Source organism: Poecilia mexicana, unplaced genomic scaffold (genome assembly GCF_051168715.1).
Source record: "Poecilia mexicana isolate PSO_F unplaced genomic scaffold, ASM5116871v1 scaffold_10, whole genome shotgun sequence".
NCBI lineage: Eukaryota > Metazoa > Chordata > Actinopteri > Cyprinodontiformes > Poeciliidae > Poecilia > Poecilia mexicana.
Genome location: NW_028263379.1, coordinates 23,302,984 through 23,322,119, shown reverse-complemented (window position 1 = coordinate 23,322,119; position 19,136 = coordinate 23,302,984). Strand labels below are relative to the sequence as shown.

The 19,136-nt window shown below is 39.8% G+C and overlaps 1 protein-coding gene across 1 annotated transcript in view; it reads left to right on the top strand.

Moving 5' to 3' along the window:
- nlgn3a (neuroligin 3a) overlaps positions 1-19,136 on the top strand; it is a 47,237-nt gene that overhangs the window by 987 nt on the left and 27,114 nt on the right. Inside the window, exon 2 of the mRNA XM_088009764.1 lies at positions 9,352-9,537. Within this exon, the coding sequence (XP_087865890.1) occupies positions 9,352-9,537 (186 nt within the window). The remainder of the gene's footprint in view (positions 1-9,351; positions 9,538-19,136) is intronic.

Genomic DNA, 19,136 nt, shown 5'->3' with positions numbered 1-19,136 from the left:
TACTTTTTTGATCTATAAAAGGAAGTAGTTAAAGTGCTGGCCAAGTGTGTTGACCAAGTTGGCTAAGAAAGACTTGTTGAACAGGCCGACAACAGTCTGCTTCGTAGCTTTCCACTGGCCCTAAACTTCAGGGCGATGCAGCGGTTTTTAACGACTCTGAGCTGCATTTGATCACCTGCACTTAAAAATGAAAAATCTTTACATTTATGGATGGTTCTGCACTCAGCAATTCTTTGAAACACAGTTTGAGTTTTATGAGTCTTTGTCCTATTTGTGAAAACACAAAATAGGAGAATTTTCCAAGTTTTTTTTTTTCTTTGAAGTTGGATCGTCTTCGATGTAGACAAGCATAAATACCAAAAAATGTGCGCACAAGTTAAACTTGGAGTTACGAACAGAGTTCGTAATTTGCCAAACTTTTACTCAAATTTAGGTCTTTAGTTTACCCAAATACATTTCTAAAATTTTATTGTGTTCTCATGAGTCCAATGTCATGTATTGGCTTGTCTTGTTGGCTGGATATATCGTTATAATCCTAGTTGCCCTTATTATACCAGGACCAATCTGCTCCTCTGAGATAGTTTCAGATCTGTTGTGCCCATTATCATATGTCCTGATTTGCATGCATCTGCTTGTTTCTCAAATACTAAATAGCCATGGGGAATGTCATTTCAAGAATCAAAAAGCATCTGTCTGCAAAGGTTCTGTTGGCAACTTATTGTTGTGAAACACTAACTCAGTTAGTGCAGCTGTGTTGTCCTTAAGTATGTCTCTCTTTTCTCAAATGTATGGCACTGCATGTCTTTTCTCCATGTTTTTTTTTTCTCCTATACGCTTGTTAATGTATACATAAGCATGTTAGGTGACCATAGGAGTTGTTCCCCATCAAATATGTGACCATTAATAAAGAGTCGTTTGAATTAAACAAAAGCATCAAGTCAGAGGTTTTTCCCAGAGGAATTTTGTAATCAAGTAATTTTTAGGATCATTTCAGACCTTTACAAGAGTAGGCATGAAAATGTAAGTTTCTAACAATCTCCCCTAAGGTAACATTGTCAGCGTTTTTTTTGCCGGGGTGTTTTTGTTCAGTTTCAAGTTGTCCAATATCAGGGACCCGGCTCCTGGAACATCTGATGGTTTTGTTGCCATTTGAAGCAGCTTGATATTTCCTTTAATTATTAATTCCCGATGAGGCCGGCAAGAACCGGGGGCTCATGCATAAATTCTTTTTAACCATGTTCTTGTTTAATTATACTATCATGTTATATTCAGTAATATGGAACTAGTAAGCAGAAATAATTCACTTTCATCCACCCCAGTTCTTTATTTTCTCCTTCCCCGGAAACAAGGACTGGTGGTCGGTAAATGGCTTTCTGTATTCAGGCTGCCATGAAGAGGCTTTCTTGTGCTCTTCATCTCTCCCACCCTCGTCCTGTCAGATCAGTCTGTACTCGAGACATGCTGTGGGCCTCTGAGCTGGAAAAAAAGAGAGTCACTGATCTGAGGTTTAAGACCATTCCCAAAGTTTTTAAAACTAATCTAAAAATCTTTGGTAGGTAAAGAAAGAGAGGAATCAATAGGTGTACGTCTCTCTCATCCTGAGCCCGGCATACTGGCCCTTTATGTGGCTCTGTGCAGGGTGGCCTCTTCCAGCCTATGCTTCTCATCCACACCCCCGAGGCTCCCATTCAACTCAGGCCTGACTCGGGGGGAAGCTGGAGCCCTTTTGTAGTGGAGAACTCTTAGTGTGGACCATCAATGCTGCAACTGTGTGGACCTTTATTTCCCCAAAACAGAAAAGGAGGGGAAGAGATACAGGGAGCAGCCAAAAAGGGACTTGGTCGGGAGGGGTGGGTCTAGAGGAGGGTTTGGACACAGACTGCTTTGTTAAAAAGGGACCAGCCAAAGAGGGAGAGGATGAGAGGGAGAAAGAGACGAGGCAAACTGGAAGTGAGAATTAGTTCGGCTAAAAGCCCAAAAGCATACTCTCTGTTACGTCACAGTTGTTATTCCATTTTTTTCCCCCTCCTCTGCTCCTTCTACTTCCTCCTTTTACTTCCCTCTTTCTGGGTTGATAACAAGCCCATCCCCTCCTCACGTTTTTCTCACCTTCCATCATTAGTTTACCCGCATTCCACTATCTGAGAGACCAGGCTAAGAGAGATGTCTGGGGTCAAAGCGATCACTATCGTCACCTCTCTCTGCTACACTCTGAATTATAGCCTCACCATAGGAAACAGACATTTAAATCAAAATCAATAGAGCGATATCAGTGCAAGGAAGCAAAGCTGAAGGAAATCATCTTCCTGGGTCAGGAAGAACTGCACAGTTAAGCTGAGTTGGTGGTGCTCATGTGTCATAATATTTTTGTTCATTTATTATAAGGACAGCCGCCACACCAAAATAAAGGAGCAAAAAAGACAAGTACAGTCTTTTACACGTAGGTTCTTATTAAAAATTATAAGTAGTGATGCATTGATCAAGTTTTTCCTTGGCAATTCTGAATCCTTGTTCTCTTTAATATGTGGCCTGCCGATTACCGTTTTAAACTAATCATATTTTCCCCCAATGATTTATATACGTCTATATATACATAATTTGGTTGTTTTAGAATTACACATACATGCGCATACATGCAAACACACATATATATACTTCTCAATTTTTTAATGCATTTTCAAGGGGTGAAGTAAAGTATAATTCACAAAGTCCCACCCTTATTTTAATCATATAATAGAATATGATTACTTAAATACATGAAGGAGAAAAAAAAATGTGCCGTGAGTTTACTGATGGAAATAGTTTTGAATCCTACTGAAAATAAAGACCTTGATTATCTGGCTTCATGCATCTAATATATTTCCCTGTTGCTGTGAGTCAAGTTGAGAAATTCATATAAATATGTGCAGTTTCTTTTGGTGCATTAAATGAATAGTAAAAAAAAAACAAAAACAGTTTTTTTTTTGTATTATCATACGTCAAAGCCCATAAAGAGAAACGTGCAACTTCATCAACATTAGAATTTTCATTAAATGAAGACAGCAAATGAATTATCTGCACAGGTTAAGATAATAACAGAAGCTTACTTTAAAAATCCTGAGCCATGCACTGGCTGTGCAGTGACAAGAATTGTGCGGTGGTGGGTTTGAGCAGGATTCACCTGCTCTCTGGATGTCACAGTGCATGCTTTTCATTGCTCCTACATATTAACTGAAGCTCCAACTGAAGACCCTGTCATGTTGTGTACATTAACCAACCCTCTGGTCAGGTTAACACAACAACAACATCCATGTTTCTTCCAGTGGGAGATTTATATCCACACACACGCATACACACACATGCAAACACACAATGTTGTCCCTAACTAGGAGGATGCAGTAAGACAGGTACGACCTGATCCGGCTCTGACCAAACGACAGTCACTGTTGCCGCTCTGGCTAAAATCAAGGCTGAGACTCTGAGCTGCCACAAGAGGAAAATGTCAGTTCCCCCATCGTGTACAAGTGGCCCACATCAACGTCAAGGCAGGCTTGCTTTTAGACATGATAGAAAATCACATCATGTAATCAGTCAGTTCAAATTACAGCTCCATCGTGCAGGGGAAAAGAGCACAGAATCACTGTTATTAACTCATACAGTTTGTTTGTGTGATGAAGAAACTGTCATGTAGATTCGACATCAAATCCAGCTGACATGTTGGCTGCCATATTTGGAAATCTTTGTTTTCAACTACTGAGACAAAACCGAAAGTTATTCTTTGACCTTTCACAAGTGCTGCCTGTAGAAAACCCCGTTTTCCCCGACAGTTCCTGTGCAATATGTTTTGGATGTGGCATAAATAATTTAGAAAGGCTGACATAAAGAAAAGTGTTTCACATGTTTCCTTTTGCTCTCGTTCAGATCAGCTTGAGGGCATTCTTTCCATTTTGATGGGTCCATTTCTTTTTCAAAAGCGAACACTTGTCTCAGAAATTCTTTGGCGTGATAAACAAAAGTGTCTCACTCTGTTTTTAGCGTGTAAATGTTCCTCGTTTGTTGAGATTAGCATTGAAATATCCACAGATTTAGAATGATCGCTGTAGTTCCTAAAAGATGATTTAGGCACACAAAAAAAAGACGATATTATAAGCAGATGATTATCATTTAAACATTAGGAACATGTAAAATTGTACTTATGTCACTGAAACTTCTTAAAGCAAAAACAAATGAATAAATGAAACAATCTGAAGTTGTAATAGTGATTATATGCCAAACAGAAAGGTGGGAACTCTGTACCCGTAATTGTAATTTAATCTCACTATACAACATGGATTTACTTATGATTAAAAGCGCTTAATAAGACTAAAAATAAATGAAGAATCTTTGTTAAATAGTCGGCCATGATGTCAGATGTAATCCTGTTGAACATCCGATAAAAAATATGAAAATTGCAGTTTGGAGACGCCACCATTTGGACCTGAGAGCATCACCAATTTGATCATGTAAGGAACTGGTAAATGAATACCTCTGCTAGTAAAGAGGGCGCCATCTTTTTAATCTATTCCCGTCTGTTTAATTAGATGAAATCTTCAAAAAAAAAAAAAAAAACATAAGAAAAAGCAACGACTAATTTGTGCTAAACATGGTATAAACAATAACCATGTCAGTCTGAAGTGATTTTTATTGCAGTGTTTCTTGAATCAGCGTGAAAGAATGCCATAAAGCCAGCTCATTCGTGTAGACTCAACTTTCAAAGTACCAGATTACATGTCTCCTGCTATTTAAGGGATGTCAAATGCAATACCACCAACTTGCATAATTTGTGCCAAATTTATGTGACCATTAAAAAAAAAAAACAAAATTGCACATCGAGTTTAATGCAAGAATTAAAAAGGGACAGCTTTCATCAGTAATTAAAAGCTTATTGTGAAGTAGCTTGTGTTCATTAGCAATTTAAACTGCCTGGGGTTGAGTAGTGCAGTCAAGCACATCACTAGCCTAACAAAACAGTTCACAAGCGCTGAGCCTCGGCTCAGAATCCGCAGGGTCATGTGTAGGTGTGAGCAGCTAACAGAACGAGAGTTGGACGGCACCGCCACGGCTCATGTGAAGCCAAAGCCCACGCTGTGCTGATCAGACAGAGATCATCTGCTAAGTCTCGAAATCTATAACCCGGTCCCTTATGGGTGAGAAAAAGATTTACATAACTCAGAACGAGAACAAAGTGAGCCTGTACAGTTAATTACATATATTAAAGTAGCCGGAGTGAGTCTGCGCTTCAGCGAGAATGCCCAGAGGTGACGAATAGGTGATTATTTTTCATATGCCTATAGATTTATGTGCAAAACGGGAGCGCCGGAGCTTATGCGTCAAATAGCTGCAGTAAGTACAAAAACAGAAATAGTCATGCATGAAAACAATTATTTTCCTATCTTAATTGCTTTCCGAAGTAAATACTTTCTGTCACCTTTCCAATTAAAACGCACCCAGGAGCTACGGTGGATGTATTTTTAAATGGTGCCTGCAGCATGTCTTGTTTAAGATTATCACTCTACATGTTAATAACCCGTTTCTTTTAAACATGCAGAGCAGTCAGAGTGGCTTAGGAAAAACATGCCTCACACAGGACACCAGAACCGAGTGTTCGGCAGCACAGACGAGGATCCAACTGTAATAATTTACATTTTGTCATCTAGTAATCCTAAATAATACAAAGCCAAATGGATAATGTTTATAGTATCTTTTCAATTAGGCTAACGCTTGTACAAAATTCCTCTTCCATGCCTTGTCTCATGACATTTCTCAACCCATCTGACATATACTTGGTGAAGTGTGAACTGCTTTGCAAATGAGGGTTATTCTTGGAGAGTCACGTCTCCTCTGCCTCCCCCCTGTGTACCCTGGAGAAGGTTGTAAAAGCTGTTGTCCTTTAGTTATGACGGAGAGCGAGGAGGAGTCGGAGATAAAAAGCAAAAGGAAAAAGCTCTTCAGCTTGAGCCCTCCTTTCTCCTCTTTCTGTCTGCATCTGTCTCCAATCCCATTGCCTATCTCTTTTATTTACTCTCTCTATTTTTCTCCCGCTCTCTCTCTCTCTCTGTCTGTCTCCCTCTCCTTCCCTCTCTGCATGTGCCTGCTGCTCTGTCATCCTCAGGGATGCATCTGAAGGAGACCATCTGTTGATCCATTTGTCTACTGCTTCATTTCCTGTGCCACAGCCTCTCTACTATCGACAATTGGCCCTGGCCTTTCCGCTGCCCACCCTTTTTTGTTAATACCAACAAACCCTCGGGATAAGGGTGCTCTAATGTCGGGGTGTGGTAGAAGGTTGTGCTCAGATTCTCTCAAAGACTAGAAGCGTGTCTCGGATGGTTTCCAGACCATTGTCGTGTATGCACAGCAACGATTTCATTTGTGCGGAAGGATAGAAGAAGACTGCTCCAAATCATCTCCACTAAAAAAGTGAATTAACAATTTTACCACAATTTTCAAATGTGAAACCACAGCTCTTAAAGACAAACTTGGAGCATTTAAGCCAAAGAACAGATTTTAATCAGTATTCTCAATGTTGCCAAGTTAGCTCAAGTGCAATTAATGATAAGTACATACTCAGGACTTGAAGTGCACTTTATGAAAAACTGTTGTGCAACACAAAAGAATTATTCCAATTTAAAAGGTAAAGAACTTCAGCGGTACTCACGTAAGAATGCAACACCATGAAATGTCCTGTAAGATTGTGCAAATTCATAGTACAGCTTACAAACTCGTATTACTAGCAGGAGTGGTAGTAATAGTATTCCTTTTAATTTTTCTTTTATAATTTCATCACACTCTTTCCAAGGCACACAATATTCACTTTATCACAATATTTATGTCAAGGACACAATATATATGCAGCCCACACACGTAATGCAGTCAACACACGACCTTTTATTTGCAGCAATGACTCTGTGAGCTCTTTTAATTAGCTTTAGACAATATAAACTCAGTTTTATGAATGCATAGGAGTCTTACTACGAAGGTTAGAAGGAAGTTCTTTGAGTTTACTTGCTGTCTTATTGCTCTGAAATAGACACTTGTGTAACAGCATCAAAAGGTGTTGTAATACAGTTTTGCTGCCCTACTGAGCAAAAGGTGACCATTCGCTTCAGTCCTGATAGTCCAATTGGGCAACTAATTAAAATGATCAGTTTGTCTGATCTTATTCTTTATATGTGTCTGTGAAAAATCAATGTTCTTTTATTCTATGAACTACTGACAACATGTCTCTGAAATTCCAAGAACATTAAGTATTAATTTGCAGAAAATGAGAAATGGTCAAAATAAGGAAAAAGATGTGGTGCTTTGAGACAACAAATAATGCAAAGAAAACAAACTGAGATCCATTTAGAAGCAACAATACTAATGTTTTAAATCAGGAAGCGTTCAGAAATCAATATTTGTTATACCAAAGATCACCACTTGGTGACCAGGGTTGTGAAGAACGACGTGATGTCATGAGTAAATAGAGAACAGTCCAGTATTCCCTTCATATGCCAGTGACATTACATACTCCAGTCATCCATGGATTGGGCAGCTTGGGGGGATATTTTCAAATGTCATGAGTCCAGCACCAGCCGCCTCTACACATAACCTCCACTGCTTTATAACTCACACAGCCACAAATCAGATGTTCCAGTAATGGTCCAATAATAACTATACTTATTTATTTGCATGCCACAATACAGAAAAAATAAAAGTGGAGAAGTTTAAATATCCTTAGGTCTTGTTCACGAATGAGGAAGAAGTGATGCGGACTCTGTATGTCTCAGGTCTGAATGTCTGAGTGTGGAAAAGAATAATATCATAGGGACTATGCTGTCTTGTTGACAAAAGTTTTATCCATTCATCCCTTCGTTCACTTTTCATTGACTGATGCATCATCTAATTGATCCTTGTTCCTGAGGACAGAGTTTCTATGTTCTTATGTCTCTGTGTTTGGTAGATTCTGTTTTAAAGTCAAACTATGTAAATATGAGACCGGGAAATGTGCATCGTTTTGACTTCAAAATGTGTAAGATCACAGTTAATTGAACCATGTTTTTGTCTAAAGAATTAACCCAGTCATGGGTTTCTCTGTGCCGTTTTCTGCTTCTGTGCATTCAGCTTTTATCCATTTTCGGATGTTACAAACTCACTCAAATGTAATCAACAAGGGTAACGCTGGAAGAAAAATCTGTCAATGCTGTGCCCTAAACAAAAAAAAAAAAATACTTTGCTTTCCATTGCACACTTTTTGTTCATCACATCCTCAAAAGTAGAAACATTGACAACTGAGAGCTGATAGACATGAATGCTTTTAGTAGATTAAGTACATCCCCAAACCAACTAATGGCCCTGAGGAGGGCTACTCTAATCTTTGTTTATCTTAAGTGAGCAGTGACATCAGTGAAATCACACAGATTAAAACATTTTTTTTTTTTTATTAGTTTTGCATTGCTGTTAACTGTCTGCCTCCCCCAGTGGACTTCAAAACAGACTTCATTATAAGATGAAGGCACAGACCATGAAATAGATGTTGGAAGCAACGCCACAATGCTGAGGGACCATCACCGGAGGCCTTTAAACATCCTCCATCAGAACATTTATTGCTTGTGAAAGAGAATTGGGTGTTGGTTTCCTCACGTCTCCGAGCTGTCACCTCACATGCAGGCCCGGGGATTTGACGGACACTGAATCCACCATTGGGGAGTTTAGGGATTGCCTGCCTTTGATCTTCTCCCACGACTCTCGATTACCCCATCGTTCAGCAGGGCTTACGCCCTGGAGAGAGAGAGAGAGAGTGGTATGTGTTAACACGAGCTCTGATGTACCCAGGAGACGCACACTTTACCAACTTAGACCTCACATGGCCGATTACGCTGACATGCCGGGGAAATGCTCACGAATCTTGTGTGTCGCCACTGAAAACATGACGAGTGTTAAGACGGGGTTTGAAATGTGTCGGAGGAAAATGGGGAAAATTATTAGAAATGTAAAAGTCACGTCGTTTTCACACAAAGTCGACGGGCTTTCCGTAGATGCTCAAGGTTTCGTGTGAACTGGTCAGTATTGCCGAGTGCACAGTAATCTATGATTGATGTTCACCTGGGAAGACGTGCCATTGATTTTCCATAAGGTGCAGATGAAATGTGGGCACATGCACTCCTATTTTACCAACAGCCATATCATGTAATAAGTCATGATTTCACTGCAGCTGTCACTCATGGTGATGCTTCCTGTGACAATGTGACTATGGGGTTAGGTATTGCAGAAAACCTAGAATTTCCTTTTCCTTCTCTACTAAGCCAGTTGTTTTCTCTGCTATTTATGGGTTTTCGCCTTTGCATGTTTCAGGCTTCCTCAGCACGGGCGATCAGGCTGCTAAAGGGAACTACGGGCTGCTGGACCAGATTCAGGCTTTGAGGTGGATCAGCGAGAACATCGGCTTCTTCGGAGGAGATTCCAACCGCATTACCGTATTTGGATCTGGGATCGGAGCTTCCTGCGTCAGCCTGCTCACCCTCTCCCATCACTCCGAAGGTAGGGCATCGTTAAAAAAGCTGCTCTAGTAACTATTTGGGAGAAGAAGCATGCGTGTGTATTAGTGTGACTCCAAAATAACCCCTTATTTAATCCCACGTGTAAATTTGAGCAATCTCTGCTGTTTTTTTTTTTTTTTTTAATCTAGGTCTTCATGCTAGACACAAGCATGTTGGCTTTATGTCTTTTCCAGGACAGGGTACAAAAGAACATGGCTTTATAAGGAGGAGGTAGCTATATTAAGGCTAAATGACGCACACGGTCTCTCACTGTCCTCTTTCTAAAGAGCGTTGTTTATCTCTTTGCTACCTTAATATTACCTCATGATGATTTACTGCTCATGTTGGCCATGACTTTATTTAATACTTTATGCAGCTTTCGTGCTTGACGTGGACATCCAATAAACATCTCTCAAGCTCATGCTCTCCTAATGCATCGCTGAATTAAGATGGAGCTTTACCGCTAATACATAAGTAAGGTTCTGAAAGAAGCACTTTGGCTTGTACAAATAAGACCCGTGTGTTGGCGCTGAGCTCCATCTGTGGATATCGAGCTCCAGCTGTGTTCCTGCACAGTCAACTTTATCGTCCTTAACCTGAAAACTGTTATTCATGCATCAGACCTAAGAGCCGCGTGTTGTCATGGATTCAATTAATAGCTCTGGTCATGTGTGCAACATGTAGATCGAAGCATGTAGTGGAAATGTTTCAAATAAGAGAGCTTTCCATTTAGTCCTTCCTGCGTAGCAAACATGCTGACATGAGGGATACATTCTGCTTTTGGAAAATATGATTGAAAACATTAAATTGATTTTTTTATTTATTAATTACCGGTATGTCCAGCTGCGCCCTACGTGCATATTGGCGTTTTTGGTAAAGATGTATTAGAAGCCTTCAAATGAAACCATTTTTTTACTGCAGTAGCATGAACTCAGATTGCAAACTTTTCAAAAATCTGACCTTTAAATTGAGTGAATTTTTATGTGAGTAGAAATGATGCCATTTAGTCTTCCCAGTACTTACAGAAGAAAATCAGAGTTGGGAGAAAAATATTTGCATTTCCACTATATTCCCTGTCCTATTAACCAAAGTTCTATCCATCAATCCATGGTAATTTGTTTTGTCCTCATGAATTAAAAAAAAACATGGCTCTCTTTCAGTTTCAGTTCTTAGATTTTTGTTTGAAATGCCTTGATATATTAAAGAATCTTACAAGGTTCCTTTGTAGAACAAATCAACCCACAGCATCACAGAACCTCCACCGTAGTTACTCGCATTAGATGCTTTTCCATAATTTCACCTTTTGAGGCACACCAGACCCATCTGGACTGCCTTTTTTATGACCCATCTCGGATTTAGTTTCATTTGATCAAAGTAAACAAATCCAGGTCAAGTCCCAGTAGAGGCTGTATACACTCCAAGTGGTTACATATTTGACTGAAAATATTTTTTTAGTATTATTCTCAAACTAATTTGCATCTAGGTAACATTTGTGAAAACTATAACAAGAAGCTATTCGCTACTTACTGTGAGCCAGTTTTTAGGTACAGTACATTCTTCAGGTCACCAAACTTACTGTAGGCAGGGACTGCTGTGCTGCAATTGAGTGTTTGAGTCACGCAGAAACAATAACAGCACATGCCAACATACACTAAATGTGTGCATTTTCATTTTCTTGTCACTCCAGTAAATTCTGCATGTTTGATTAGCTGACCATTGTGCATTTGAAGAAGGTCGTGTGAGCTGAACCTCTTCTGGACCCGTTACAATGCCAGTGTTTGCAATCTGTTTATGTGTTCCCCAATTTGCAGTAAAGTGTTACTAATTGCCTTGATTTCCTCCAATGAATGATGACTGCTTTTGGATTGAATTTTTATCATAGATGCCTTTTTTTTTATGCACTCTATAATGCCACGCTTCATATAGCATGTTATTATACTGCTAGTGAAACCATCTCTTCTGCCTTCCAGTAAATTGGATATTACCGGGTCTGTTTTTTCCCCCTGAATGGAAATGTATGCCCCACTGATGGGGTGAAAAAGAAAGGAGCAAGCAAAAACTTGAAGGGATCCTGGGAAATTGAAACAGGAAGCCTTCTATCACAGCAGGACTCTTGCTGCGAATGTTACCAATGGCAATCAGATTTCACACAGACTCTCTAGGAGCACAGATTGTTGTAATTATAGAAAGTTTAGGACTGGAGTGGGCTGCAGGATGCGACAGGAAATCCGAGTGGAGAAGTGTATTTTTGCACCTGCTTTCAAAGCAGTCAGTGTAGCGAAAGCTGGTGGGATGCTCTTGTTGCCAAGTCAACGCAATAAACAGAGAGGAAACAAAAAAAAAGTTTGTATCTCCATAGCTGTGAAAATTGATGTAAAACTTGTTAATGTGCATTGTAAAAGTGTTCATAAACTGCAACATAACGTTAACTCTTTTTTTTTTTTCACTTTTTGTCATAAAACCACAGAAGTCTATGAATGTCAACATTCTCACAGAGCAGTGTATAATTATCTAGCGGAACTAAAAATATACAGGTTTTAAAGTTTTTCTACAAGTAAAAATATGAAAATTAAATATGCAGAATTAAGACTACGGGTTGTTTGGTAAGGGTTAGAGACTTTCTTTCTTTGAAGAAATTGCTAAAGGTCACTCTGAGTAAATGGAAAACATCTGTGAACATCGATCTTTAGATTTTGCAACATTTTCTCAATTACTGATCTAGACAAATCGAAGCAAGGCTAAGATCTCTAGACAGTCCTGCTCAAACGGCTGCTTCATTTCACTTAAACTATTCTCATAGATTATGTAAATGCTTGACCCACTTTTCTGATTTGTGTCAGTAAAAACATTTGAAAGCCATTAATTGTTTTTCTTCCACTTCAAAATTGAGCATTATTTGTTTTTGGCATAAAGATCCTTAAGTTTTATGAAGTTTTTGTAATGTGATGAATTACTAAAATACTCCAAAAACTATGAATACTTTAGCAAGGCACAGCATATTACATTTATGAAATATGAACCAATCTTTTAAGCTTTTTATTTTTTCTTTTTTTTTTACATTTAAATAAACATTCTGGAAATATGACTCTAAGCGGATGATTGAATCTCTTGATGATTCCTTATTCCCATTTGCCCAAAAAACATAATCTTATCCTGTGTCCCTTGAAATCATAGGTGTGATTTTATATTGAATGTGTTGTATTTGGACTCCTATGAGAAATAAGGTAACATTGGATAAGATTAACTTGAGGAAATACACAACACTCACACAAGCTCTTTTTTTTTTCTTTCTTAGTTTCTTCTCAGATCCAGGAAATTGAAATCCAAATAAAAAGAAAACAGAAAAAGCAAACCAACGGCGATGCTGCACTGTTCCCAAGTTCCCCTGGTGTGTTGGTGTCTTTAATGACAGCGGTTCTACTCATACTGTGCACTCCCTGTGAACATTCTGCATAGACTTTCAATATAACAGACACTTCTTTATGCCTATCGGTGGCTTAGATCCTCTGTACTCCTCCTGAAGGTTATTTAATAAGCTGAATCTTCTTATATCGCCCCGGCCCTCCGGCTTCTTCCTTTGATTACCTGCTCCTCCGGCCTGGCCTTGGTGCCCACCCTAACGTGGGCGTGCCGAGAGTTCCAGTCACAAGATACATCCATCACATAGCCCTCTCCCCTCTAGCTTGTTTGAGGGACCTGGATCACCTCTCATGTGGACTTGATTTTTATTTATTTATTTATTTTATATTTTTTTTTATCTCAGACTCCAGTCCAGACTGAGTCCAACATCTAATCTTCCCTTTACTGGACCCATCTGTCTCCCCTGCCTCCGCAAAACAGTAAAACCATGCAACGTCTCCAGCGGTCTCTCTCCATCTCTCCCGCTGCAGGCTCCCAGTCCGCTGCATGTGTGCTGTGTTGCTATTAATAAGATGGCTTCCTGGTCCGCTATGTGCCCATCTAGCTGCACATCTGTGACTGAAGAAGCGAAATGGTCATTAAAGGCACAGTCTCTCTTGGCAGTAGAGTGTTTCTGACCAGCTTATTAAATGTAGCTCAACAATTGTGTTCCCAGGGAGGGAGGAATCTCCATCTAAATCTTCTCTTCCCTCGGCTTCAAAAAGAAAAACAGCAAAGGAATTTTCGAAGCAAGGACATTAGTCAGTCCCACATATTATCTATTTGGCATCGCAAAGGCACTAATTGAACATGCAGACTTCTTTCCCCCTATCTCGTAATAATCATTATGATTTAAACAGTGAGATGACATCTCCGTACATGGCAGGAATACCAAATAGCCAGGGATGTATTTGCATACATGTCTTTAGGCGCATATTAAAGTCCACATCCTTTTTTTTTTTTTTTTTTTTTTTTTTTTGCTCATTTTGAATAAAAAGCAAACACGTATCACATCCTTGCATATTTTTATCAGCATATGCATTCAATTTTTGCATGTCTGGGTGGAAATGGCTCTGTTCACAGATCACATGTGAGGGGCTAGTTGCAAAGGCGCTGAAGGTCGTTTGGTTTCTTTTCCCCCCCCCCTCCCTCTCTCTTCCTGTAAGCAATCAGGATAAAAGCTCTGCTTCTAAGGAAGTGCTCTCCTTTTAATGGAATGTCTTGGACATTAAAGACAGCTAGTGTGGAGGATCCTTCATGCCAATGTCAGCTTTCATTTTTATTAAGACTTCTGGGTTATTGAGGACCATAAATACAGATGTTAAATGCTTTGGTTTTATTGCAGAACTGCAAGAAGTGCAGAGGCTTTTGATAATGCAGGAAATCCCTCTTGCAACATGCAAGCCACCCTGATCCAGGAGCGTTGCATGAGTGCTCCTTTTTTTTTAGTTTTTGAATCTAATTATGAAAAAGAATTGCACATAAGATGATTAGGTGATACAATCTTTTATGACATCCAGAGCTGATGTTCAGAGAGAGCTTCCACTTAAATATTGATTATGAACTTCATTCATGGCTGCTGCTCATTTTCAGTTGATTTTCTGACAAGGATTTGTGAATCATGCAGTTTCATAGAGGATGGGATTGGAAAGTCCTTGTAATTAATGTCTTACTCCCTTGTTCCTGATTTAGCGAGATACTGTGGCTTCTGTTAGAGTGATGTTACTCTGATGTAATAATGGAAAAGAGAAACAGGCTCCCATGACCTTTAAGAGAAAGTATTTTGAAGTATGTAGGCTGGTGAGTCATCTCAATTCAAAATGGCCAGAACAGAAAATACCCCAGCACCCCACACTGTGCATTTACCCAACAGAATGAGTATTCATTTTTTTTTATATATATTTGTGGAAATGATGTGTATTTAAATCAATCCACCGTTAATCTAACTCAAATGTGTGCAATATTTTAAATATTTATTGTTTTGATCTAAGTGAAGTGTTTAAGGAACAAATTTCTATGTGAAGTCATGTCAAGCATTGGTGATTTTAGTGCACGTATCAGTGGAAATGTGCTTTTTCAGGCAGTCATTCAATTCAAAAGTCTGTCAGCAACATTTCTGAGACCCCTATTTAATCTGCCCCTGTCAATCTGTTGTGGCTGCAGCTGCTGGGGCATTTAACCCTTCCATAGCCATGAGCATCTGACCTCTACAGTTTTTTCATGTACAGTATGTACATTTTTAAAGTACATGTGGAGCTATGGAGGACCTGATCCATTACAGGTATTGAACCCAATGACAATGTTTTTTTATGGCTCAAATATCAAAGAACACGATCATATTCAATGTAAATCTGTAACCTTTTAGCTTGAAGACAAATCTTTTACATTTGTTGCACAGATATTTCTAATTCACCAGTAAATGTATTTTCTAGATTTGTCATAATGTTTAAAGGTAAAGGAAAAAGCCCCTCTGTCAGTGGGGCAGTCTAGTGTTGCAAAGTGAGTATGTTAAACATAAGTACGGATGAGCAAATATTTAAAAAATTGTTGAACTACCCATACTCTTGTTTTAGCAGTCTGTAAAAGTATCTACATTTCTATGCACTCATGGTTGGGCCTACTCTTGTATGAATTACTGCATCGATATGCCGTAATATTACTGCCTTGTTACATCTGTGACCTTTGAACTTTTGAAAATATTATCTGTGGTTTCCTCTCTGGAATCAGTTTCAATGGTTAATTTCTCTATGGAAAAGTCTAAAAGCATACCCTCCCTGACGTCCCTCTTGCCATTGCTCATCATGCATAGGTGCTATCAATGTCATCTATAGTAGGTGTCCTGATTGTTTCTGCAAGCTCAGGCCTCCATTTCTTATCGGGCTTAGGTTACAAATAAAACGACATTGGCTGAGTTGGGAAATGAATTTGAATCAGCAAGAAAGATAGCTGCATAACCTCATCCTTTGGATGTTATTCATAGCCAATGCAGCTGTCATTGTTGTGCAAATTCCCCCTGCTTGAGAGAAACCAGGGACAATTGTCAAAGTTGAATAGACCTCCATTTCTCAGATGTCGGTGGCATTCAGTGCCTCGACACTGTAAAGTTACCTGCATGTTTGGCCCAATAGAAAGCCTCTATGTCTAGGCTTGATTTGGCTGTTTGCTGAAGGGTGTCTGTGCATCTCAGGGTGTGAAAAGGGTCTATATGACATGAGAGAATGGGGGCATGCCTTGTCAGGTGCCGTATTCTTCCACGGCGATTGACAAGAGCGATAATTAAACCACGGGGATGCCATCTCTGCGAAGCAAGAATGCTTGTCTTTCTTTACGCCGACTACTCTTTGTTGTCCGCTATATACGATGGCAATTCATTGTGTGGAAAAGCATGCTATTTTTCACAAGTGGCCTATGCTGTGTTATCCAGTTCCTCTTTGAACAACAGTGAATTTGACAATTGTAGCAACGCAAATTTGCCTTACAAAGACAGCAGATTGAACTTGAAATACGTTGCAAATGCCCTAATTCATGCAGAAATGTTATTTGCATCGCTTTACTGAAATAAAATGAATCTAAAGGTTTACTGAACAAGGAAAGCTTTAAAAAAAAAGCATTTCTAAAATATCCAAGGTGGAGCAGATCTTGTTATATTAAAGAGAACATTTTTTCCAGGCCCTGTTGTCAGTTTGGAGTTAACACTAAGTAATACCCAATTGGATTGTCCATCAGATGGAGACAGCTTTACCTGTCCCCGGGCAGAAGAGAGCAGAGGAATGAAGAATTGATGAATGGTCCGAAAAGAGTAAAGGCAGTTTAGTCAGGTACTCCAGTCTGTCTCAGCTTGCAGCAGGTAGCTGAGCCAATAAAGCATGAAGTTATAGGTGTTAAAGAGACAAGCACTGGGTCACAGAAAGAGGCAGAGGATAATTGAGTACTTTAGTAAATCCACGCTTCCATCAACCAAGGTAACGGCATACAGCTGGACTTCCCAGCTCCAGTAGCTTGACCGCCATGTGGCACACTGTCTAAGCAGTATCCTCCAAGACAATAGAATGAGGACCATCTGGTGATGCACTGCTGAGATTGCTTTTGAAATCTAATCACTGCTGATGAACGAGGTGACTACAGAAAACGTTGTCTGTTGAAGACCTGCAATCCCCGCGAGAAGATTTTGACAAATCATTAGTTCAGGTAGATGCCATCCGTGATTCTTGATAAATTGTTGTCCAGACCGCATTGATAGCACTCCTGGCAGACAGAGGCAGTTGTGAGTGGCAGTAGCTGCAGCTGGCGGCTGTGCCTCGATGCTCTATGATCCTGTTAGACTTTAGATCAATTAAACCGATAGCAGCGTCACATTGTACTCAGACCGTCTTGTCTGTTTCCTGTCTTGATTGGTCTAATGACTAGATGGAAGTTCCTGTCTGGTTGTCTATCACCTTCCCTGTCTCACCTATATTGAGTGATCTCTGAAGCATTTTCCTTGAGCTCCTCTCTTCCTCGATTCTCATAGCAGTTTCTTTCTTTTTCCAGTACCCAGCCCTCCCCCACGTCGCTCCTTCGTCTTCTCACCATGTCTCCCTATCTCAGCCTTAGTCTTTCTCTGGCACCAGTGTAAAGCATCCATTATAAAGCGATGCATGGGTGTCTGTGTGAGTGGGAGAGAGGGACTTGGCACTTCTCCTGCCCCACCTGCAGAGGAAGCACTGACAGCTGAGCACTGGGGGCTCATCCCCAACACCACCACCACCAACTCCTCCTCCGCCCATCTCCATTTCTCTCTGACCTCCCTCCTCCTCTCACACCTTTTTCCATCTCTCGCCTTCTCTCCAAACCTCCCCTTATTCCCTATTGTTGTGTACACATTGACCCAATTTCCGCCAACATGTTGTGTTCCCAAACACTATTCTCACATCATCAAATGTCGCCATGTTCATTTTTTCTTTTGTACCGTCTTTTCCAGGTTCTTTTCCCATCATCAATGCTTTTGTGAATGCACTTCTCTTCCTTGCACCCACAATTGTCTGCCTTTCCCCATTAGGGATTCCACACCAGACAACAAGGGTGACTAGATGTGTCATTAGATAGTCTGTTGTTTCCGTGTTTGTCTGCCCGATGAACTATGGTGTAATTAGCTGAACTTTCTCCTTTAGTGTTGACCATGAATACTCTGTTTGCTTGTTGTTGCTGACAACTCACCCCTGCAGTTAGTTAGGTCAGTCCTCAGGTGCCCATACATCTGTTTATCTGGGCCCAGTAAAAAGCATTCGGTGTCTCTGCATGAATAACAGATGGATTGTGTGGAACCGCTCTGATCCCACGCCATGGATGGGAGCACCATAACACTTCTTGCCACATTTGAAGGATCTTTCGAGACAGAAAGAATCACAAGTAATTCATAAGTAGGAGTGTCTTGATCAGCATTTTTTTGGCCATCTATATTGATCCAAATTATTTAAGAATAGGGATTTGTCAATACAACGTGTGTCCACTGTCCAGTTTTGCAAGCAAAGCTGTGAAACAATACATTGCTTTCCAGTATCACACGATTTGCATTAGTATTTTGATGTGTGGCATTATCTTGCACTCTATTAATGTTCAGGATGTCATAGTTAATGATTTTCACGACAGCAACACATGTCTTGTCTGCAGGTTCTGCAGGACAGCTTCATTATGCATGTTCAACCCTGGGTTAATTTGATGTGGAAATTGTTGCAGCAATGTATATATACCTGTCTCGATATGCATTTTTTCAATAAACTCAGATCTTGCGTTTGCCAATGAAGTATTTGTGCCAATCAGTGTGTTGTGCTGCTCGGCTAACACTGGAATATGTCCTCAATGGTCTTCTCGATTGTATCATAAATTTTTCATAAATTTTAATCACTAGTGTTTCACCTTCTCTGTTTGTTAGGAGAGTTTCTTCAGTAACAACGAGGAAGTAGAACATAACAACATGACATTGATATGTTTAACCCTTTAGAATAGAAAATGTCTGACACACATTTCATCCAAAATAGTATATATTGACAACAACAATATGAAGATTAATACTGTTTTGACAATAGGAAGGTTGGTTTACAAGGAAAACTCTTTATTTTTCCTGTGTCATATTGAAAAAGAAAACAGTTTGAGTAATTTGCTGAGAGGCAGAACTCAAGGGTTTTCCTTACAGAGAACCTATCACAGTGCAACACAGATACT